This window comes from Plectropomus leopardus, chromosome 19, assembly GCF_008729295.1.
Source record: "Plectropomus leopardus isolate mb chromosome 19, YSFRI_Pleo_2.0, whole genome shotgun sequence".
Taxonomy (NCBI): domain Eukaryota; kingdom Metazoa; phylum Chordata; class Actinopteri; order Perciformes; family Serranidae; genus Plectropomus; species Plectropomus leopardus.
The window spans coordinates 8,950,194-8,975,425 of record NC_056481.1 but is presented as its reverse complement, the minus strand read 5'-3'; the positions used below and the strand labels follow the sequence as shown (position 1 = coordinate 8,975,425).

Below are 25,232 nucleotides of genomic sequence, written 5' to 3'. Positions count from 1 at the left end.
CACCCCCTCTGCCCTCTCACTGTGCACACCACTGGATAGATAGATATTTACCATCACTAATGATGATTTTCATATTTAGTGACAGACTGATGGAGCGTTTACAGATTCAAGCTGAACGATAGGACATTACTGCCATCTTGAAGGAAGGATTCAGCATTTAATTTAGAAAATCATTAAGTGAGGATTATTGTTGTCATAATAATGTTTTTTTTTTCTATCACTGCACTAAACACTGTGAGCTCGAGCTAAATAATACCACTCTCTGCAGTCCCAACATTAACACAAAGCACTCCCTCAATACCACTTGAACTGATTGCACTATATGCATTAGCATGCATACTGATCACACCCATGTATTAACTGTTTTCTGCTTATGGTGGCAGATTTTTTTCCTCATACAAGTATCAGTGCCGTAGAGTGGGGGTTTATTGTTGTGGTTTAAGTACAGCCTGGTGTAGGAATCTGAATTAGACTCCTCCTGTGACCGTGGCTCAAAAACAGACCGAGCTTTGTTCTTCAGCCTCGGTTTAAGTGTGTGACAAGCACACACAACAAACAGGTAGCAGTGTCAATGCTATGGCCCTGGACACAAGGTTACTTTAGCAACCCGAATTGAAAGCTTTATACTAGTCCTCACGTAGAGATCTTACATAATAGCTCTTAAAGTTTACTTTATAGGCTTTGTATCTGAGGTTAAAGACTTCAGTGGAGTCATTAAGAGACAATTTCGTTCAACAGAGTGAAGATCACATCTATAAAAAGGAGGATATCAAGGATTTAAGCAAGAGGCTGAGTTCATGCGCTGCCTTTACTCTATAATATCCCTCCAGCTTGTGCTCCAGCTCCCATCCAGATCTAACACTGCTTTCATGTTTGACCCACTTTTACAAGACAGAGACAATGACAAGGAGAAAGAGAGGCAGAAGGAAAATGATGAAAAAGACACCAGTGGAAGAGAGCGGGAGAGTTAAGGCAGTGAGGCAGATAAAGAGGGAGATGCAGAAAGTGGGGAGAGGAGAAAACGCTGGAGGACTGAGTGAAAGAGTGATAGCGGCAATGAGAATGACAAAGGTGTAGAGTGAGAGAGAGAGAGAGAGAGAGGAAGAGAAAGGGGTAAACAGAAGGCAAAGGCGCCTGGGAAGGAGGGGAGTGGGCTGAGCAGGAGGGAGGAGGGAAGCTCTGCTTCTCCTAATAAAGCGAGTGTATGTGAAAGGAGGTGGTGAAAAGCGTTAGACTGAGCTGAGAGCTGTGTTACCAGAGAGAGAGAAAGAGTGAGAGAGAGGGGGAGACAGAGAGGAGAGAGAGAGAGAGGGGCAAAGAATAGAAAGAGCATTGTGTTGCTGCTGAGAAAGAACCCATGTCTGCACAAAGAGGTAGGTGTACTGCTATGACTGGCACACACATGCATGCACACACAAGAGTAGGAAATCCTTATCCCTCAGCAGGATGTACCACAAGTCGCTACAGTTAATGTTAAGTATCAGGTGAGTGTGTGTTCTCTTTCAACTGCGTGAGTCCCTTTATTGCATGTAGCAGCAGTGTGTGTTCAGTGTGGGGCAGCTGTGTGACTTTTCCATTGCATATGCCTTGTGCTTATACAACTGCAGGTGCCTGTGTGTGTGTGTGTGTGTGTGTGTGTGTGTGTGTGTGTGTGCGTGTGCGTGTGTGTGTGTGTTTAGCATGTGGGATTCAGCTGGAGGTTTAAAGTTGGTGTGATTGTGTTGCTGTGGATAAACAGCGGCACGCTTACGGAGGCACTCTCAACATCATGTGAGGTTTATGGTAGTTTATCAGGCATGTGACTGAGGGTAATTGCGAAACATTATCTGATTAATTGAATGCATTTAACAGTGGCTGGCTAAAGTTTAAATATAAATTAGTTTTATGCATGATACATTACTTGATTTTGAGTTCAATACAAACAGCAAGAGCTGAGTTTTCAACGGTGCCAAAAATTGTTTGCACCTTTATGGTTTATTTGAGGCAGTAAACTCAAGGATGTTACATTCGTTACACAAAAAGATATCTGATTCCTCATGTAGATTCAAGGGCCGGCTCACCCAAAAAAACAGTCATATGCAATGAATGCAGATAGCAGCAGAGTTTTTTTTTTGTTTGGTTTTTTTTTTGCATCTGCCTTCCCTCCATTACAATGCAAGTGAACAGAATATCTTTTGTAGTACTTGCTTTAAATTATATTTATTTGTTTAATTTATTTGTGTCAAGCCAAATCATTTGGCCTATCCCACATGTGATTACAGCACATTTTTAGCAAACATATTGCAGTCTTGCATTCACAAAGCGTGGGGGAAAAGAAAAGAGAAGTAACAACTAAACTAAAACTAAAACAAGAACAATATCCAAAATTAATTGTTCACATAAAACACTGTAACTGAGTTTGAAAAGAAGTCAGTGATTAAACTTGACTAGTTGTAATTAACTTACAGATATCTACAAAGAATATTTCCACTGGAAAGAAATTCATTGTTTATTTCAAGAATAAACACTTTGACTAGAAGATATATTTATAATCACTACAAGTCAAGTTACACCCTACATCGTGGATATGTTAGTAATGATTGTTGATATCTACATTTGCTGTTACTACTACTGATTAAATATAAAAAAGGGCTAGCCACAAAACTACTGAATATCTACAGATTACCCCCCCATAGCCACCAGATAACTGGCAAATTTATGTTTGAAATGTAAACAGCCATCTCAGTCTTTGTGTATTTTTCCTAATTACAAAATTTATATCTATTTTTATCTAACTAAACAAAGCACTGCACAGTTCAACAGACAATAGAAAATAAAATTGAACTCATTTTTTTTATATTGTTTGGACAGCACATTGGACAGATCTGGTTTCCTTCTAGACTAACATACTGTTCAGTTTCAACAGTCAAAGGTAAAAAACCAGATCTCAGCTGCGCCCATAGAGATATTTGCTTTCTAGACAAATTATTCTCCATAAGATATTCAGTGGTTGGTTTTTTTTACGTAAAAGTAAGAGGTTGTGGTTTAGCCTGTACATTCAACCCACTGTCTTTATTTATTTCTTTTTTTCTTTACGTCAAAAACAATTGTTTTCAGATAGTCCTGATATTTTAAAATCCAGTTCACCTCCATCAGTTTACATGAATATATACATTTCCCTGTAAAAAAAATGTAAAGAACTGGCAGCAGGGTTGATGAAAAAACAGTATGATTTGTTTTTTTCATAGTATTTTACAGTTAACTTGTTCAAAAATACATTATATACCTGTTGTTTCTATTTTTTTAATTTACAGTATCTTACAGTTGTTTTATTTATTTTTATTTGCTATGTAGTTAGTTTGGTTTTTTTTACCTACATTAATACTGACTTGACAAGTTTTACACATATGAATATTCACATTACATGGGATTTAAAAGACTTTAGTTAAGGAAAAGGCTGTAATAGACATTACTTGTTCTCAGTCTAACCAAAACCTCTGTCAAAAGCTGGCTCCAAGCACAGAATGCAAACTAAAACAATTTATTCTTTGGGAGTGAAGAACAAGCTATATCACTGATTTTTCAATCAAGTAATTACAATTAGAGAAAAAAAATGCTTAGCCTCTTGTTGCACTTAACTTTTTATTTTAATTTAAAGTTGGAAACTGCAGACGCAGACCAGTTGCATGTTAAAGTATAGTTACTGACTGACATATGGCCCACTCGAAGGCACCAGTTCTCTCAGTCCAGCCTGGGTAGCCCCTTCCACTGCAGGAGAGAGAAACAGAGAGATGAGTCCCAAAAACAGCTTTCATTACAACTTCTCACATACAAAATCAGTGTGTGTCCCTTGTTTCCTTTTAAATAACTGCGACCATTAACATGAAAATCCTTAGCCCTGACCTAACCAATCAGCCAGACAAATGTCCCAGCCTTCAACATTCATACAGTTATACGTAGTTTTAGAAACAGAACCCAAATAACAGAGGGAAAGATAGAAAGAAGACAAAGCATGAAAATAAGAGATGTCATGAGTAAAAGAATGACTGAGAAAATAAAAAAAATCAAAATAGAGACTTTCCCTGAAAAAGAGAGTGAGGAAGAGAGAAAGAGGGTGAGATTGAAACGGAGGAAGAATTAGAGGATTGTTTTGTTAAATATATCTGAGTAATGGCATTGAGTAAACTCACCATCTTAAGTTCTACTCAAAGTTCACAAGTCTCCTCAGCACAGTTGATGCACGGGGATTGACTGTTGCTGACGGTGACTTGGGCAGTTTTCAAATACAGCGATAAATTTTAAGTCATTTTTTTAAATGAATTGTGTTGAGTGGTGTCTTGTGCAATACTGGTTAAAAAATCGTAATCTTTTTATTCATTGTGAATGTTTTTATAGTACCACACAAAAATTGGTGTGTCATGATCATGTGACCATGAGAAGAGTCTACTTGTAAAAACGGATGTCCCCAATTGTGCTAATTTCTTCAACTCATGTTTTTTAAATAGATCAAACTTTAGGCTGTATCATAAAAGGTTTACATAGTCAAGACTAGTAATGTGCTCCATGAATTCACTGACAAAATACAGGTGTTCACACATTAAATTTGATGTAAATAACAATGAGCTTCATGTGTTAAACAGCCCATCATCTTCAATATTCTAGCTGGCTGCTTCATCGTTCTGTCATGACGTGCACATATTCAGAAATACAAACAAATTGGACACAAAACTGACTTTACACTGATTTGTGAATAAAATAAAATTGCTACTCACCAAATAATTAGTAAGCTGGAGATGGATGAAAGAAAGAACGGATCCAGCTTAACGTGCAGTTTGGGTGAAATGGCTCGTCCCCAAATTAAAAAAAATACCACATGATACTGTTTCTTTAGATAGCTTGGACAATAGCAGTAAAGTGCTCTATTTTAGGAAAACATTGCAGTTCTGTTAAAAAAAGGTCACTGGAGCGTAATTTAACAGATTTTCTTGGATATTAACCATAACCACTGTATTTAAAAATAACATATAAATACTGTTGGAATTCTGCTGTAAATTTACAGCAAAAGTTCATGTTTGTAATCTGGGTGACTTCACCCTTTAATATCAACTGAGCCGACTATCCTTGCACCAAAAAGGTTTGTTTGTGTTCAGGCAGTGCACTCAAGAATGTTTAGACAATCCAACATGTTTACAAAGATCACATCTGCTTATGTTGAAGTGACTTATACCTTAAATAAACAGTTGAGATAAGGCGCATGGCTCTCCGTGAAGAAAAAGGGTCAGTTTACCCAGTTTACGGAGAAAAAAAAGAGCGTATTTTGAAAAAAAATACCAAGATCCTTACTAAGAGCACCACTAATGAAATTCCATTTACACCCACTAAAAACTAGAAGAAGCCTCAAAGAAACCGATTTTTTAAAAATATTTTGTTCAGGTTATTTTTTATATCATACACTTTAATATCAAGTGAGCCCGATATCATTTGCACCTATATGGTCTGTTTCAGCTTTTTTAGGTATCAATGAATTAAAGAATGTTTGGACAAAATATATACAAAGGCAACATCTGGTTATGTGTGAAGACAGTACTCCCTTCATGCAGCTGCAGTGGCAGATGCAAAAATAAGGGGCAGAGTGGTAAATGCCAGGGAGGTATTTCCAATAGAAAGAAGCCAGGGAGAAAATGCATCTTTGCATTTTGTCTTGAACATCAAAATGATGAACGCTTAAAAAAAACACATCTGAAAAACTTTGCAAAGGCCTTTAGTGTCAGTTTGTCCAGAGAGAGGTCAGGCTTTACCGGTCACCAGTGAGTAAACACCACTTCCCTGTGGTGGTTCCTCTCATTTCTAATCATATGACGCTGCCAGAGGTTCCCTTTTGACAGGAAGCAGCAGACGATGCTGTTTCACAACATGAGAGTATTAATAGAGCCGAGTATTGTCTTCTCTCTAAACTTAAAGACAAAGAAAACTTTTCCTGATTACTGGTAAAAAGTTGAATCAGTAGCAACTCAAGGACACTGTGTTCGTGGGAACAATGATGTGTGTTGTGTGGAGCAGAGGTGGATGGGTGCCAGTTGTTTTTTGTGGGTATATATGCATGGTGTTAAGCTCAGGAGGGAAAATAACATGGTCCATTTAATCAGAAGTGCATGATTAAGAACAAGAATTCAATGTATCAAATAGACGCTGGGCTTCCTATCCATCAATGTTAAGTGCTTTCTATTCCAATGATTGTTTTGTCTTCTTCCGTTCAGTGTCAAAAACAGATCTTGTACATTAGAGCTCGCCTGCAGGTTTGAGCACATAAACCACTCAATAAACATTAAGTACCACATTAAAGTTCTTTACTCAAGTGTTTCTGTTTGAGAGTTTTGACCCTCCTTCACAACTTATCAAAGCAAAATAATGCAGTTTATGCTCCACAAACTGTAATGTTTAATTACTAGGCAGTCTCAAGTATTACATTTGAAGCAGTAGCTAATAAATTACCATTGATATGTCTAATATCCCGTCTACCCTTATCTCTTTCTGTATTTTCTTCCTTTCTTCTGTCCTTTCATCTTTTATTTCATTATTAAACTGTGCTAAAAGCAGGAAAATCCTTTAAGTTCTTAAAGTTAACAGCAGATGCTTGCTTAGATTAATATACTAACAATGTAATATAGGACTTTACCTTGTAATTTAATGTTTTTCCACTTTGGTATTGCTAATTTTACCTAATTAAAGGATTTAAATCACTGGTGTTAAGGGATTTGTGGTGGCGACACCTGTGTAACACATGTATTATGTCTACAACGTTCGTGTGCATGTGTCCACGCACAGACTTATGACTTGTTCGAGCCTAACCATCAGAGCAGCACAACAAATTTAAGACCTGCCTCCCAGAGCCGTTGTTGTCTCGTCTTCCCATCATTATGAAACCACAGAGTCTACCCCCGACTGTGTCACCCTTTGACTCATCGCTGAACGTAAAGAAACAACCCTTTCGAAATGTGCTGATTCAAAGCACCGTCTCTCTCAGTCTTCTTCTGTTGCTTTCGTATCTCTTTATCACTAAAGATTTATAAGCCTGTGGTTTCAAATCAACACGGGTGGAGACTGTTACGTCATACATCCTGACCTGACACAAGACAGACTGCCACTATAAACTCCATTTGTGTGAGGATGGCTCATTATGCAAACTAATGAACTGTGTACGTGTGTGTGTGTGTGTGTGTGTGTGTGTGTGTGTGTGTGTGTGTGTGTGTGTGTGTGTGTGTGTGTGCACCTGCATGGCAGACTGTGTTTGTATGTGCTGTACTTTCAAACTTGTAAAAAAAAAGAGTCTGAACTTTAGACTTCCTTTTGCAAAACAAGGGTCATCAGGTGTGGTTTTGTGTTTTCAGTGGCGCTCCAAAGTACAGGACCAAGGGGGGCCATGGCACACCTGTAAGGATAGTTGCTCACCCTTTGACCCCCCCACCCCACAGTATAGCTATACAGAAGTGTGCTAAATAATGCTCCAAATTTAGGCTTGAATGGACAATGTCAACTGAACCAGAGCCCTACTGGAATTTGGTAATTAGAAATTACTTTAAGCATCTTTTTCTGTATTGTGTTCTGTTAAAAAATACCTTTTCATATTGAGCAATAGTTCATATAAGCCAATATCCATATATCTGTGATGGGCCAATATATTGGCTGACCAATATATTGGTCTGAATCTAAACCTTACAAGTATTAGTTCACGCACATCAGATAATTATAAAATTTTTCTGTAAAATAAAAAACCAAAGTATATTAGTGATTCCTTAACTCAACTGAAATAGCAAGCCTATATCTCAAAAGCATGGTTAAATTCCTAAAATAGAGTTTTGGCTTTCAATTTTGATGTGCCACCCAAAGATTTTCAACTGCCCCAACTGGCCACCCCAATGGAAATTTCTGGGTGTGCCACTGCCTGTTTTACCTAATCAGTGAGGATTCAATTCAAATTAAGGGATTAGGAAGTTAACGTAGTCAACGGCCAACTTGAGGCAAGAAGAAAGTGTGTCTAAGACAGTAAATAAAAAAAAAAAAAAAAAAAAAAAAAAAAAACGCTTTGTATGTGATTATTTTGTGTGTCATGCTTTTTTTATTACTTAATGTAGCTTGTTAAAAATCTCTAAAAGGGGCGCCTGCTGGCTCGGTGGATAGAGTGGTGCCTCATATGCAGAGGTTGTATCCACGCTGCAGTGGCCACTTGTTTGATTCCAGCCTCGGCCCTCTCTTCCTAATCTCTCAAAATCCTGAAATATTAGCATTAAACTCATAAAACAAACAGAGAAAAAGAGGAACTGAGTGATAATAGATGTTATGTTTTCCACTGCTCTCCTATTCCCAAACTCCCGTCCCTCCTCGTGTCATAGTCTAAACCACCTTAACAACACTTTCATGTTTACAGAAGGGTCGGAAATGAAAAATCTGTGGTGTAAGACTACAAGTGTGTGTGTGCGGATGTGTCGGCTTATAGTTGTGCAAAGACAGTTTAGGAAAGGGCATTTTTGGTTGGTTCTCACCTGGTCACATGGCTGTTTGAAGGTTAAGATTGGTTTTAGGGTTGAGATTAGACAGGCCTACGGTCAGGATTAGGCATGCAGTTGTGGTCATTGGGAAATGCTTAATGACAATAAAAGTCCCAACAAGTACAAACACAGATATCTGTGTGTTCGAGTGGTGTTCCAGTCTGTGTTGATGTTCTATGATCTCATGCACTTAATTTGCTTCTCAGGTAAGCCCTGTTTTCTGTCTCAACATGTGTTTGTGACGATGTGTCTGTCTCTGTTTGGTTGCCAAGAGCATCATCATTAGTAATGCTTACACATAATGTAACAGTCTTTCTTAACTTTATTCTGGAAGGAAATTAGGTAAGGACTTCGACTGGAAACTAAATGCTTCTTGCATAACACCTCTCAAAACTGACAATAACTGGAAGTGAGGGTTTGTTTCGGATCAGTGCGGGTCACCTTTACAACCCTACTGTAAACCCACTTCCCTCACTGGCTTTGATTTGCTCTATAACAAAGCGAAGGGGGGGGGGGGGTGTAATTGGTGCCAGCTGTCATTAATGGAAGTCGCTCATTAATGCCAAGGCTGGCTGTTTATTTCGCCAGCAGACACATCGCAGCTGTTCTCATACATATTGGATGTGCTAGAAGAACAGCTATATAATGATAGAATAAATCAAGGCATGCAAAGATGCTGTAAAACAAGTAAACATATGTGCCAGTCACATGTGGTTTCATTCTTGTTTCACTGCGGCTGCACGCCTTCGAGGAAGAGTTTGATGAATGAATGCCATAATACCTCAAAGCAACATGCTGGCGCTGTGTAATGCAGCACAGACAGTCAGGCTGTCAGAGTTAGTGGTTGGATCTCTGCTTTGATGGTTGACACGAAGCGGCAGCCTCCAGGGCTGAAAAATAAAGCCAATGCGGGAAAGCCAAAAACTGCATTTCCTCCCTTTGTTACTTGAGGCTACGTGCAGGTCAATACTCATAGACCACCGTGTTGAAATGCCCAACTTTACAGCCAAAATAAACATGGTTACAGCCTGATACACTATCGTTAGTTTTCCTTTTCATGACACCTCATCCGTCTAAATGTTATCAAGGCTAAAAGTTCTGCATAATTAAGGGTGTTGCCACTTTAAGTGACAGCTGGGCACCATTTCAGTGTGTTTTCAGGTTAACTTTTAATCCCTGGATGGACATCAGTTTTCTTATGCTGCCTTTAATTTTAACGTTAACCTCATGAAATCATCTTTATTTATTTGAAAACATGGGGGAAAAAAAGAAATGTGGAACTTGGTAAGAAATGTCCCAAAAAAATGAAAAAAAAAAAAAAAAAAATATATATATATATATATATATATATATATATATATATATATATATATACATATATATGAATAAAAATGTCCAGATAACTATAATTCTTTTTAAGATGTTTTTAAAATTATTCTACAGTGTTTTACCCCTTTCTTGTTAAGTTGCTTCCATTGTTTTTAAAGAAATTCAACCAATATGCTCAGGTTTCAAGGTTTCAAAGACATTCTAAGGAGTCTTTTCCAAATAAAGACAATTTGTTTAAATGGTTTTAAGACCGTTTTTTGTTAGGGGAAATTAGTGTTAGTTATCACCCTTAACCATAGCTGTACATGCACCATGCTAAACAAGCTAGCAGCAGCTTTAGAGTTATTGCCATTCTCGCGTCCAAATATGGTCACTTTTGGCTCCAAAAATCCAAGATTTCCTTGGCCAAAATGCCAAACTCAAGGCTTCAAAACAAAAGTCCACAAACCAACATCCTTTATTTCAAATTTAAAAGCTGTCCCTGTTTTGTGTTTCTATTTTAATACCAATCATCACCATAGAATTAAAAGGTTCTGACATTTTTGCCAAAATTCAGTTATACACTTATTCTTATTCTGTGAAAACTTAATATGTGAGCTGGTTGTTTTTGTTTTTAAGTTACATGCATTTTTTAAATTTTTATTTAGAAAACAAAAAGGTTCATATCATTGTTGCTATTTTGGAATGCAAAAACTTTAAAGCTCAATATCGCAAAAACGCTCTGAATGCAGTCTTATAATTCTAAGGCGGTACAATTTCTAAATGCTTTCACAACGTACTATAAAAAGACAACTGAAAGCAACTTTCCATTCAGAATTTTAAACAGATTGGATCCAGATCTATCCAGATTTCTTATCTTAGCCCAGCTCCACCCAGACTTTCCCAACTTTGCAAGATTTGGTTTCATCATCTTGCAAAGCTGAAAACAAGCTGTTAACCAAAATCCACAGAGGAAAACTACATTTTATTTGTTTTTCTTGGCCAAGATCAAAGGGGTCCAGAGGTCAGGGGGTCAGTCATGTGGAGGCTCACATCAGTGCTTAAAGCAATCATGATGGTCATATACAACACGATGGCATGGTCATAACTCCACTGAAGCATCATGCTGGCCTTCAGTGATGCAGCACAGACAGTCATGCAGTCAGAGATATTGGTTGGATGTCCATTAAGACTGGCCCTGCATGACCCTTTAATGGTTAACACCAGTGTGCCTGCTTCAAGATAAAAGCTATGAATGACTATTATTATACTGTGAATTATAATTTTCATACCAAAGACTTCAAAGTTTTCTCCACACACTTACAAAGGTTAACTGAAAACAACTTTCATGCCAAATTTTAGAGTCCAGATTGAAGTTTTCTTGTTCTTATCTCCACCCAAATTTCCTCCACTTAGCACAAAATTGCTTCAGTTATCTAAAAACAAGCTGTAAAACTGAGAAAACGCTGTGACTCAAAATCTTTCAAAGAAAGGTGAAAGTTTGGGCATTTTTCTCACTCTGTCAATAAGATGAAAAGGGTCCAAAGGTCAAAGGGTCAGTCATGTGGAGGGTCACATTTGTGGCCAAAGCAATCAGAGACTGTCACATAAATTTGGACATGTCTCACTCTCCCTCTTTCATCCTTGTACTTTAAATTGTTTTCTCTGGCGCTGAATTTATTTTATCTTTTACTGTTGAGATGTTAAATCCTGTTTAATTTATCTGAAATATGTTAAGAAATCAGCATAGAAATCAGTCTAACTGTAATTTTCACCAGCTATTACAAAACAAGGTTTTTGTTTCAACATTAGGAGGGCACATATGAAACTGGAGAAGTTGGGGTACTCCACCAGAAAATTTCGAGCATGAAACACTTTTTTAATGCACAAAATTGTGTCTTTAGTTCACTTGGTTTACATGTCCTTAATTTTGTCAAAATTACTACTTTAATATTTTTATCCGTGAAGACAAATGCACAAGAAAAATTAGTGTTGCTAGAAATAAAGTGATAATAACTTTGCTTTCGTTCTCTCTTTGTTTATATCCACTTGCAGTTTTTGTTTGTCTGGTTTTGTTTTTTTAATGACTTATTGTCAATATTATCATTATTAGCCTATTATTATTTTTTCCTTTAGTAGGGTATGTAATGCACTGGGATTAGGTAGATGGGGGAATGGGTTGGGAATTATTTATTTGTTGTTTGAAAAATCCAAAAACATGTTATTTTCTATTGTCAACTATCAACAAAAAACAAGACTAAAAAAAGGAGAAAATATTGAGACAGCTGAGTATCGCAATACTGTAGTGTATTGATACTGCACTGATTCTGAAAACACTTTCCATTTTTAATTAAAACCTTAGTTTAACCTCTGTATCGTGATGCATGTCTCATACACAGGCCTAGAGAGTTGATAAATAGCCAGACTATCTGGTTTAGACAGCCTCTGGGTAATGTTTTAAAAAAGAAGTAAAATAGCTGTGAACTTTGGTTGTTCTGTGGAACAAAGTGGTCAAACAATTACAGGATTTGAGTCAGTCAGCTCTCTTAAGGGAAGGAAAGTTACAAATGATAAGCGATATAAATCATAACGTCAACAGTAATTCTTGTGTTAGTGTTAACTGCATGTGTGCAGCAAGGGAGAGTAATTACAGACAGATCTGTGAATGGAACAAATTTGCAGGCAAGTCGTGTTGTGGGTCTGCACACACACACACACGCGCACCAGCTCAACAGAAACCCCTATTCTTCTGACACACACACACACGGCCTTCGGAGAAAGGCAGGGGATTCCGATCCGTCACAGAGATGACATCACAGCCTGCCAGCAATAAAAACAGCTAAACAAGGGAGTCCCCACTTCCCCTCCCTCCTTACACATCCCACAGAGCAGAGAGAGAGTAGTGCCGGGGCGAGTGACGAGAGCAAGAGCGAGAGCGAGAGAGAGAGTCCCTTTTAAGGGGCTCACATGCACACAAGAGCGCACTGAGACATGCACAAACACACTTTAGCTGTGTCTCCATAGTGACCGGCTTCGCTGCCCCAGCTTGGGGAGGAAATGCCAAACTCAGTGCTTCAGAGTCGCTCCACCAGAAAGACACAAACACACACACAAACACACACACACACACACACAGAGCTCTATTCTAATCCTCTGTCCGGCCAAGGCGGAGAAAACCTCTCCTCATCTTATCACTGTGCTACCTCCCTCTGTCCATTCTCTTCCTGTCCCTCTACCTCCCTCCCCCTCTCGCTCTGCCTCACTATCTCTCTGCCTCTCTCCCCTGCCAGTGGCAAGTTCATTGAAGTAGACAACAGAGGTAAGTGCTCTCTTTCGCTGTCTCTTTTCGGCTCGCTGCTTTTACGCTTTTCAAGTTTTTGCATGTTTTCCCACATCAGACAAAGGTCAGGTTGACTATCACTGCTGATGCAACGGAAAAGAGTGTGTCTGTGTGTGTGTGTGTGTGTGTGTGTGTGTGTGTGTGTGTGTGTGTGTGTGTGTGTGTGTCTTTCTATGTCCTCATGAGGCAGTACTGCGATAACTTTCTACAGTGTGTGTACTTTGCCAGCTGTCATGTGCACCTAGATAGCATCTGCCAGTTTGCTTACCGTAAAAATTATCAAACAACTTTGTGTGTGTGTGCGTGTGTGTGCAAATGTGTGTACTTCACTATTCAGGCTGGTATCATGTTCATCACTCTTTTCCATCACAATAGCCCTGTGAATGCAGACAGCCAGGTATGCCCTTTTTTGTCCCTTTATAAACTGTGAACATTTAAGCCCATATGATCTTCAATGCCGTCTGTGTGTACTTTTGTGTGTTTTAGATCTCATTTGTTAACAGTGGAAACTCAGTGAGCACTTAGGAAGGAATGGGAGCTAAACACAGTGATCAAATATATTTAGGATTACAATAATACCTGTAACAGGATGTGGTAATTATTATTAATCACCGTTGGCTCACTGTGACTTATTGCTGTAGCTTCATCGTTTTTTGATTGTAGCCAATTGTTCTCCTGTTTTGTATACACACTTTCAGCTATTTGCACCATAATGAGCGTGAAACTTCCTTTTCATCATTTTCCAAAGGGTGATCTGTCAGCATTAGCTAAGTACTTTGGTGGAGTGTCCTTTCAAACATGCTGCAGCTGAAATAACGACGCCCCCCAAGAATCAATGAAACCTGGCAGGAGATCAGAAACCCCAAATCAGAAACCCATCTGTAGTCCTTGGTTACAAAACAACACAATTAAACTCTTTCGTAAGCCCCCCGGACAGAGTCTCTCCGTTTTTCCTACATACAAACACACACACACACACACACACACACACACGCTGTGACATCACTCACATCTGGATGCAAGATTGGCTAACACCCCATTCCTCTTTCCAATCTGTCCCCATCTTCCCTTTTCAATCCCCGGCAACCCTCTCGCTTCTCCTTCCTGTCTGTCTGTCTGTCTGTCTGACTGGCTGTCTTTCCGCCCCCGCTCTCAGAGATGAAAGAGAAGAACCACTGGCAAACGCCGGTGACCATCATCATCACTGTGATTGGCGTCATAGCGATTGTTGCCCTGGTGACCGTAGCAGTTTTGCAGAACAGGCCCCTCCCTCAAAAATACAAGGTATGATAGAGGAGAAAAATGTTGCAGCCTGCTCTCTGTTTGGGAGCTTCACAGTGAGATCTCTGTCCAAAGTCCACAAGCCAAATATGGTCTCCTGTCAATATGACCTCAATCTGTACTACTGCTTCTATCCACCACCAAATAAGGCCAGTAGATGTTGATAAGATTATTAAATCTTAGAGTCTCACACATTTTATTGATCACACTGGTGTTGCACTATAAAATATGGCAAGTTGATTTTACTTAAAAATAAGTCTAGGAAACGGATTGCCTTGAAGTAGATACAACTATAGTCTTAATTTATGTTAATGTCAAATTTCTATTTCTCTTAAAATTGAGTTGTTTTTTTTTAATTTCGTGATGCTGTTGCAACTTAAAATGACAAATGAAATTATCTTTTTCTTTCTAAGTTTTAGCAACTTTAGTAGACCAGGTTTTGATGTATACTAGGGTCAACTGATATTGGTTTTTCAGGGCCAATACCAATACCGATTGGTTGCAAATTAGACAAAAACTTGCAGATCACTCAAATTCATTACTGGCAAAATCTTTGTCATGATCAATTTAAGTCAGATTAACTTAAATTGCTAACACTTCAAAAGATCAAGGTTATTTTAATTTTGTAAATACAGCTACATTTTAAGTACACTTAACAATTAGATATAAAGTAAACAGAAATTCAGATCAATATTTATATTTACCTTCTTTTGTCAAGACAAGCTGTTTCCAAGATTTTTTTGAGATCAACTTGTCAGATTTTACAGTGTTTTACTACATAGTTTCAGCTCTCGATAAGCATGTTGCTGATGTAACTCTGGAAAGTTTGGATGTTGGACTATTCAGTCATTATACCGAATGTTTAAACTGTTTGTCTGAACGGAAACCATCCAGAGTTAACTGTCACTGAGCACTGAACTGGGATTCCTCCTCCCGTCTCCACTCCAGTATGGGATTGTTTTGGACGCCGGCTCCTCCCACACAGCTCTGTATATCTATGAGTGGCCAGCTGAGAAGGATAACAACACTGGAAGAGTTGAACAGACGCATTCCTGCAAAGTCAAAGGTATGCGCTGCACAATGCTGCCACATACACACACTTTGCCCACACACACACACTAAATGATTACTCATTTAGTTATAAGCTTAATAAAAACGGGCTTTGGCTTCCTGATATGTTATCAAGTCTGTGGTTGTAAATGTTAATAAATAGATTTCAGTTCAGACGTTTTGTAGCTTTTTACTTTGTAAAAGAGAAGTGGCCAAACGTGGCAACCCAAGAGATTTCCTAAATATAGTGCCAGCTACCGATTAGCTTTTAATAGCTTAGCTTTGGCTGACAATCTCAAAGTGACGACAAGAGTCCAGTAATCTAATTACCTGCTGACTTTAGAGTCATGCTGCCAACTTGAGACTTTCTCACTAGATTCAATGTTTTCCGACCCCCTTGGCAACTTTGCTTCTGAAAAGCCACTAGAGACTGTCTGCCACCACAACAAATTTAGTGATTTATTCAGACCATCAAAGAAAAAGGGAGAAAAATATTAAATTGTAGTTCATTCCAATACATGCTGCTCAAAGCAGCAATTTTTTGAGCATCACAACTCCCATAAAGTGACTTGATTTTTGGGATTTGATCAATTCAGTCCAATACAGTTTGCATCTAGAAAAACTGTACAATTTAATAATTTCATCCTCTTTTAAGTTAGCACACAGCTAAACCAGAAGTTAGTCACTTGGCCAATGTGCATTTGCACTATGGGTCCCACAATGCAAAGATCAGGGTAATTTTATACCAAGGAAATCATATTTTTTAGCAATATGCACCAAAAGCAGCTCTCAAAGAAATGAATATGGCTTTGCCTTCAAATCCGTGCAGACATGAGAGTGGTATCGATCATCTCATCCAACTCTGCAAAAGAGTGAATAAGTGGATGTCTAAGAAAAGCCTAACTATTCTCAGAAGAAATTATGAATCAATAATTAAAGCCAGTAGTCACAAAATAATTCATAGATGGGTATCTGCAGTGTCTGTGATGCATAAAGACATAAAGGCGAGGTATATTTTGTCCTTGAACTACCATGAAAATATGTCCGTCCAAAGTGCCTCAGCTTCAAGGCAACCTTATTACACAACCAAATGCTGCTAAATTATTAAAGCACTTTGGAACAGACATCATATGCTTTCAAAGCACTGTCAGTGAGTGCCGGCCTCCCTCTTCGCGTAATTTACATTGGTTATCAAAGTTTAAAGTCAAATGCCTGCACAGACAGCAGACAGCAGATTCCACCTAACAACAGGATCAACAACAGGAACAACACTCTGAATAAGGTTTGCTTAAAACTACAGTGCCCAGCTATTTTACTACATATTTCTGAGCAGTTTGTTAATGTTTGAGTATTTGGTGCCACACACACAGTAAGGATTAAGTCAGAGAGTATTGTGAGATGAACTAAAGCTTTGCTGTTTTTCGTCTTCTCATGGGATTAGTGAACAGTCAGATAAACGCAGAATAACACCAGGAGTATTCTTTAATTCAGCCACGTTAACTTAAAGGTTAACACAAGTAGGGAGGAGGTGCACGTTACCCTGATATCTTGTTAGGGATGCCCTCACTCCATTGGGAAATTCAGACAGAGCAATTGAAGGGTTGAAAACTTGCTTTATAGGTTCAGTGGATAACTTTTAGAGAAAAAAAAAGCTTTGTTTTTGCTGAAACTGACACTAGATAGGTTTCCATTGACCCTCGAGTTGCGTAAAATGACATTGCGAATATAAAACACATCTAATTGAAACACATCCATTTTGAAAAACCTCCCATTTATCGCAAAAAAAAAGTTTTTATGCTCGCATGAGGTGGTATTTCAGGCGATTCAGAGAAGCCATATTTGGCAAAACTGCAATGAAAACACTTTTTTGGCTTTTATAGGTCACATGATGCTATGGTTATGTGCTCGTCGGGAGGAACTGGCTCCCTCAGGCATGATGCAGCAGACGCTACAAGAGGTGTTACTGCATCGCATAACTCTTCAAAAGTTAAGCAGATCATCTATCATAATTAATCCACAATTCCTCTGTGAAATCGTGGACTATTACCTCACAGAAGTCCCTCATATGAGGCTGCTCCAACGTTTAAGGGGCTTGCCTTTCCATTATTGCTCACATAACACGCCTACATCACCTTCAATTGGAAATAATGACTAGTGCGGTAGTGCAGTGGCTGCAATAGAAATAAACCTGCTAAAGTTATTGCAAGACGAGAAGTCGCCACTGCTCAGGTGTTAACGGATAACATTCCCTTTTTCAAAACACATGCATATCGCAAATATGAAGATAATGAGCTTGACAGAGTAGAAGTTGGGCTGCACAGTGTGTGCACAAGGAGTGATTTAGCTCCTCAGCTCTGATAAGCATGATAAGGAGCCAGAGGAACCTATTTTTTTCACAGATGATCTGTATTATGAACTACAGTCAGGATATAGTTTCAGCAAAAAATGAGTTATTTTTATAGAAGTTATTGCAGCTTTAGAGATAGTGCCCTCTCTTACAGAAAGCCTTGATAATGTCTTAACCAAGCTTTTTTCAAATTTCCTGTCAGTTAATTAATCTACACAGATGACCTTCAGTTCAATTTTACAGTCCCTAATCTTAGGCCTTAAGACTTCACCCTTCTCTTGACATTTGCTCTACCTGCAGGTCCAGGTATCTCCAGCTATGCGTCTGCTCCCTGGAAAGCAGGGGAGTCTCTGCGAGCATGCATGCAGGAGGCCGAGCAGTGGGTGCCCGGAAAAAGACATCACGAGACGCCTCTTTATCTGGGGGCTACTGCTGGAATGAGATTGCTGAAGTATGACACACCTGTACGCACACATCCCAATAATTGCACATAAAAACCACAAAATGTTAGACAACATGCCTGTTCATGGTGACACACTGGCGTATCCCAACCTTCAATCTGCAACTGTGTTTGCAATGGCATTCAAAGTGCTGCTATCTGTAGCTTTTTCCATACGCCTGCTCTGTGATTTATCTCCACATGATCTCTACTGCCAGAGCAGCAATATGTTACTGTCAAATCCATTAAATACGACACAGTGTATTCATCATTTAGGGGCTGCTGTATTGATTTGCGTTATGGATGTGAATCAGTCTAATGAATTCCTGTTGTGTATGTGCAGTATGGAGAACAGCTCGGCTTCAGACAAGGTCTTTCAGGCTGTGGGGGACGCCTTGCAAAAGTCCCCCTTTTCCTATGAGGGAGCAAGAATACTCAGCGGCCAGGAGGAGGGCGCTTTCGGCTGGGTCACCGTCAACTACTTGGATGACCGCCTCAAACAGGTCTGCAACTTTGTCCACTTTTAAGTGCGCCTTGTGTGCGTCAGTTAGTGTGCGCCTGCTGTGCACTGACTTCAATGCCTTTTTGTTCCTCCTGCAGGGCCTGGAAACCACAGGCGCCCTTGACCTTGGTGGGGCCTCCACTCAGATTAGCTTTGTTTCCGATAATTATGACGGTTCAGAGTCGCCAAGAAACTCGGTGACCTTCCGACTCTATGGAAATGACTATAACCTGTACACCCATAGCTTTTTATGTTACGGGAAAGACCAAGCCCTTCGAATGATGCTGGCACACCAGACTCAGGTAAATTTCCCCGTTCACATTAACAGACTTCACATTAAAGGTAATCTTTTTAGACTTAAATGGACATTTAACTCCAACATCAAAATCCATATTTTCACTCTTACCTGTAGTGCTATTAATTAATCTAGATTGTTTTAGTTTGAGTTGCAGAGTGTTGGAGATATCGGCCTTAGAGATGTCTGCCTGCACCAAAAATCACATTTGAAAATATCGCCAGATATCGCCAGATATCACCAGATATCGCCAACACTTTGCAACTCACACCAAAACAATCTTAACTGATCAATAGCTCTACAAGCAAGAAGAAGAATATGTAATTCTGATTCAGGGTGAACTGTCCCTTTCATAATCTTTAAGAGAGACATGATCTGCTGAAATCTGCAATGATGCCAACTTTAAATCTAATTAGCGTCCTCTCTGTGACTTTTACACCTCCCCATCGTGCTCTCTCTCCTAGGCAGGTCCAGCAGCAGTACTAGATCCCTGTTTCCACCCTGGTTTCACTGAGACAAGGAACTACTTAGACCTTTATGACAGCCCCTGCGTGTCAGACAGGAAACCCCAAGGAGCTCCTGCTGACTTCAATCACACAGGGAAAGGAAACTTCTCACAATGCCAGGAAGCCGTCAAAAATGTCTTCAACTTTACTGACTGCAAATACAGCCGGTGCTCTTTCAATGGGGTCTTCCAGCCACTTCTGCAGGGACCATATGGGGTAACGCAGTTTATTCATCAGCATATATCAATGGCCCGTGACGCAGCATGTGTTTTTTGGAGGGTTACTCAACAAAAAAAACCTATCAGTTCTAACAGCTACAGTTCACTGAGCAAAGTCTGTTTGGACTTGGAGTTGCAAGGACTACTTACTCAATCAAATGTTCTCAATCTGCATCAGACAATGAATAACTTAAAAATTTACTGGGAAAGTAATTTTCTTACAAAGTAAGTTTCAGGTTCTGGACCAAGATATTTTAATGCTTTGATTGGTTCAAAATTAGGTGCAAGACAAGAACAAAACATGTTCCATTTTAAACACCAAAAAAAAAACCCTGAAAATTTCCAGAGAATTACCCCTAAGGGGTTGTGTTCCTGGGAAGAAATGTTGCTGTTGAATTTTGCATTTACGGCCATTTAAAGCCATCACAGCTACTTGCATACCAAAAACAAATAACGTCTGAGTCAGCGAGGCCAGAAAAAAACCTGATGAGAATGAAGTATTTATAAACGGATTAGCTCATCTGTTAATGAGACCAAGACAAATTAATTTCCACTTGCCCTCTCCTCTCCTCCTCTCTCGCTCTCTGCAGGCATTCTCTGCTTACTACTTTGTGATGAACTTCCTAAACCTGACCGACACATCCGTCCCTCTGGAATCTGTCAGAGAAAAGCTAACAAGCTACTGCGCTACCCCTTGGAGTCAGGTCGGGTCATATTTATACATCTGTAACACAGAAAACAAATGCTGTGCAGTATTTATCTGCTCTCCTGTCTTATCTGCTGTATGTTCTCCGTCATGCCTTCACTGTACATTGATTTTATGGCTGCATTTGACCTGCTTGAACAGATAACGCAGCAGCATAAGGGCGTTAAAGTGAAGTATCTGGCTGAGTACTGTTTCTCCGGCACGTACATCCTCACCCTGCTGACAGAAGGATACAACTTCACCTCAGAGAGTTATTCCAAAATAAAATTCATCAAAAAGGTCAGTAGATCACAGTCCACTCCTTTCCTATCTCACACACCTCTGAGCGTTAACACCCTCAGTGTGTGTGTGCCCTTGAACTTCTATCTCTGTGGGGACTTATTACATTTGTAGCCTTCCAAGCTGGCAAGTTGTGATATGGTTTTAAAGATATGTTATGTAACTTTTCCACATTAAAAGGTCTAAAATGACAAGACCAATGTTATGCTAATGTTATGTAAAAAAATCCATATGCTTAGCTAAATACCACACATAGAGAAATTATGAATGTGACTACATATCCTTTCGCATTTCCATGTAGGGAAGTCATGGAAAAAATAATGTCAGCAAGACAATATTACCCTCCGCTGGATACTTAAATTGCAGTAGGCCAGTAAGAAACCCTCCAAATACAGCAACACCATCAAGGGAAAACATCACCAAAAGCAATTCAGCAACTATAAGACTAGTCACTTTTACAACACGGTCATTAAAACAAGAGGTCACAATGCAAATTAGCTCATCTTCAGGGTTAAATTATGTATCACACAAGCAGATACATGTCATGTAGCAGCATACAGCGGATGAGCATGAAGAAGCCACACATGCAAACTATTCAAGCTAAATTCAAGCTTTCTCAAGCAAAAGTAGCAATAGATGTAGCCTAAAGCCTTAATAAAAATAAAAAAAACACCCAAAACATCACAAACAATGACTGAAAGCACAAGTAGCACAGGAGCGGGTGCTTACCTTGGACCTATAGGCATAATGGCGAGTGGAAACCAGGTGAGCGTCCCTGCATGCAGAGGTCGCAGTCAGACTGCAAACACGTGAAACCAACTGAAGAATCGGCTGAGTCTAAAAAAAAAAAACAGAAGATGTTAAACAGTAACAAGAAACTTGATACATATTCTCTCAGTTCAGAGTCACTCACAGTGTGTCAAGGAATTGACCATAACAGTAAATGGACATGGAGCTACATTTGGCAAAAAAAGACTCTGCTGTTTAAGGGAGCTCTTAAAAAAACAAGCAGACATTTACAAATTTATAAGTTATTTCACACGATTTTTTGTGATTAATGGATGACCAGTTCATTCTGCAAGGCCAACCCCTACCAATAGTATCAATGGTTATTGAAATATATGTACACACATATATATATGCTCTAATTACAAGCCAAGCCCTTTCTCTGTCTGCACATTATCCTGAGTAACTGGGTCATAATTTATGAAGACAGACATTGCTGTTGAGTTTTTCAAAAGTATATTTTTGGCACTTTGAGCTTCACAAGCCAAGTGCCATCTAGTTCTATTATACTGGAGAAAAGGCAGACATTTCTACAGCTGATATCTCCAATCACACCAAAACAAAATAGACTGATAAGAAGCACCAAGAGGAAAAAATATGCATTTTGGATTTTGGAGCTAAGTGTTCCTTTAAAGCCACCAATTACAGAGGGAGATATAAAATACTTCCCTATGCATATGAAGGAAAAATATGAATGTGACTATAAATTCTTCAACATGTCCATGAAGCAGTAATGGAAATAATGTGAGCGAGGAAATATTACCGTCTGAACTGAAGGGAGCCAGTATGAAACCCCCAAAATGGCAACAACATCAAGGGAAAAAAACAAAACTAATGCAGCCAATAGTATGGCAATATATTTGTGGCAATATTGCATTGTCACACTGACACCAAGTATCTTTATATATATAGGTATAAATTATTAATATTACAAATACAAATTTAGTTTTTTAACTCCACCAGATAGCCTACAATCTGTTGCAATAAAAATGACAGAAATTAGATGAACAGACTGAAAACGTACTCTGATAACATGAAACAGATGTTGACAACCTTTTTCTTTGGGGACATGATTTGCAATTGGGGGAAAAAAGGCAATAAATAAAAATATACAGTATTGTTTTTTATCGCAATAGTCAGCATATTGTAACATAACGCATTAAATATCGTGATAATATTGCATGATGGGGCCTCTGTTGATTCCCACCCCTACAATGTAAGCCAGCGATAGGAAATTAGTTCATATGCACCATTTAAGTTTCACACACACAACGCATGCGTACTAATTCAGCTAAAGTCAAGCTATTTTAAGCGACAAGCAGCGCAGCCTGAAACACAAAAAAAGGCCAAAACATCGCGTGCAATGCATAAAAAGCACAGGTAGCACAGGAGCAGGTGCTCACCTTAGACCCAGGCATGATGGCGAAGGAAAACATGGAGGGCTTCTGACAGCAAACACGTGAAAACTACTTTAGTTTTGACAGCTACAGCGACTTATGTAAAACCAGCAACCAGAAACGGGATGAGGCGACCCAAAAACAAACGGGACAAACCGTGGCACGTTATCTTTGCACTCGAAATACAGCGTTGACATGAGTTTATGTTATGTATGTTATGACGTGAGTCTTGTTGAAGTGGCCGCGCTGCGCACCTGCGTATTTGTAAATGGACGTAACGATTCAGATGACAGCTACGCAGCTGACGTGGTGACGCAGTGGAGGGTCGCCTGCGTAAATAATAGGAAAGCCTTAAAACAAGCAATAATAATAGTTTTGTTTTGTTTTGTTTTGTTTTTTACAAATTGATTAATTTACCACTAAATAATAGAGTCGATTACTGAGCATTTTAAATCTAAATGGGCAATAAAAATATTAATCCATCAAAGATTAGATTTAAAGAAGGGTTAACAGCCAAATGCATAATATAAAAATACATCAATGAATATTTACATTTACTATTTTTTAACTTTTTTATTTTTATTTCTTTTACCCCATATAGGTATCTGAGCTGTACGCTGTTTTCAGTTCAATTCAATTTTATTTATAAAGCCCGTTATCAGAAATCGCAATTTGCCAGAGAGAGCTTTTCAGCATACGACATTCCTCTGTCCTTTGACCCTCACATCAACTAGGAAAAACTCCCTCTCAATGGGAAAATGGGAGAAACCCCAGGAAGAGCGACTGATAAGGGATTTGTTGAGGAAATCAATAAAAGTTCTTTTGTTTTTTGTTGTTTTTTTAAAAAGTAGTAGCCTGATGGGATTTCCAAATCTATCTTAAGAGCAATAAATATCTAAATTCCCCTTTTTATCAGGCAATTAATCAGGCCTTTGGGTTTTTTTTATATGTTATTGTGTCATAATGTTAGCCTACTTGTTTTGATGTACTGTTTTTAGGGACTGTTCATTATTTATTAGAGGGTGTGGTGCAAAAAGGGGGCGGCACTTCTCCTCCTCTTTTGGCAATGAGCAACTTGGCAAGAAAAATCTTGCAAGTGCAAGATATTAGTAGATTTACAAAATTATCTTATATATATCTTATATACTGATACAACTTTATTTATAGTTAGCATAATTATATAGATTTTGATTTTTTTTAAAGAATTATTACGATTTTCAAAGCAGTTTTTTCAAGTTTGCATTTCATTTTTTTGCTCTCTTTTTTGTGCAGATTTTTAGGTAATATTCCTTTTTTTTTTCTTAGTTCTTACTCATTACGGGGATCATTTTTTCTCATAAGCTGTCCATTGCCTTCTTCCCATTTTTGAAGTCAAGCTAATTTGCTTAAGTTTTAAAGGGTTTAAATTCCAAAATATTAATATTTATGTAAGTAGAAGTGTTCACGCCACATTAGATTGAATACCTTTAAGGCGTACTGGTGTGTACTCCAACAGTGATAGTCTTTGTTCTTCCTGTGTTTGTGCACAGATTAAAGGCAGTGATGCCGGCTGGACGCTCGGCTACATGTTGAATCTGACCAATATGATTCCAGCTGAGGCTCCTGACTCTCCCCCTCTGCCCCACGCCGGCTACGTCTCCATAGTCACCGTCATCGCATTACTGCTTTTCATCCTCTCCATCCTCTTCATCCTCAGCCTGCGGTCTCTATGGCCCTGCTGCTCCAAACAGATCGTATAAACACGCACACAGATGTATATATGAGTGACGGCGAAGGAGGAAATGTCTGTGAGGGCTTGAGGGGGTTTGTTGATGCGCTCTTCGACCAGTTTGTGAATCAGATAGTCAACTTTACACTTTCCAGCTTTTGTGTCAAAGGTCGACGTCTGCTGCACATCAACAGTCCTGCAGCTCATGCAGATTCAAGGACATTTCAGAAGGACACAAACCTTCTCCGCTCTTTCTAAAGAGGGAGATTTGCTTCTCTGGTTAAAGGACAGTTTCTGTGTTTGTTTGTCTGTGTGAGTGTGTATGTTTGGATTCAAACGTGTGCGTGAGTGTGCGTACCCACAACAGTCTGCATGTACATGTCTCGAATTATGATGTGAATATCATACTGTATAAATAAAATAACCCAAGTTTATATAAAATGTTGGATTCGCTCATCATTTGTAAACATAATCAAGAGAATGTTTGTTGTTGGATGATTTATTTACACTTTATCCACAGTGCCCATTGGATTTTTTTTAATGAT

General features: G+C 38.9%; 1 protein-coding gene across 2 annotated transcripts; it reads left to right on the top strand.

Annotated features, from left to right (window-relative positions):
- Nucleotides 1–1,216: 1,216 nt before the first annotated feature.
- entpd1 (ectonucleoside triphosphate diphosphohydrolase 1) lies at nucleotides 1,217–24,845 on the top strand. 2 transcript variants are annotated; one of them, XM_042507686.1, is made up of 10 exons: nucleotides 1,217–1,373; nucleotides 14,330–14,457; nucleotides 15,403–15,520; nucleotides 18,152–18,302; nucleotides 18,634–18,793; nucleotides 18,891–19,094; nucleotides 19,552–19,809; nucleotides 20,402–20,515; nucleotides 20,659–20,796; nucleotides 24,509–24,845. In XM_042507686.1, the coding sequence occupies exons 1-10, from the start codon at nucleotides 1,358–1,360 to the stop codon at nucleotides 24,716–24,718; spliced, it is 1,497 nt and encodes a 498-aa protein (XP_042363620.1). In that variant the 5' UTR covers nucleotides 1,217–1,357; the 3' UTR covers nucleotides 24,719–24,845. The 2 variants fall into 2 exon arrangements, with proteins under 2 accessions (XP_042363620.1, XP_042363619.1); XM_042507685.1 differs by lacking the exon at nucleotides 1,217–1,373 and adding an exon at nucleotides 12,808–13,152.
- Nucleotides 24,846–25,232: the final 387 nt, after the last annotated feature.

What these genes read in the sequence shown, in the direction of transcription:
- entpd1 (XM_042507685.1), top strand. Translation starts at nt 12,891, where the DNA reads ATGCCAAACTCAGTGCTTCAGAGTCGCTCCACCAGAAAGACACAAACA. An exon ending in CATTGAAGTAGACAACAGAG is followed by an intron (nt 13,153 to 14,329) that starts GTAAGTGCTCTC and finishes CCCCGCTCTCAG; the next exon opens with AGATGAAAGAGAAGAACCAC. An exon ending in TGCTGGCACACCAGACTCAG is followed by an intron (nt 19,095 to 19,551) that starts GTAAATTTCCCC and finishes TCTCTCTCCTAG; the next exon opens with GCAGGTCCAGCAGCAGTACT.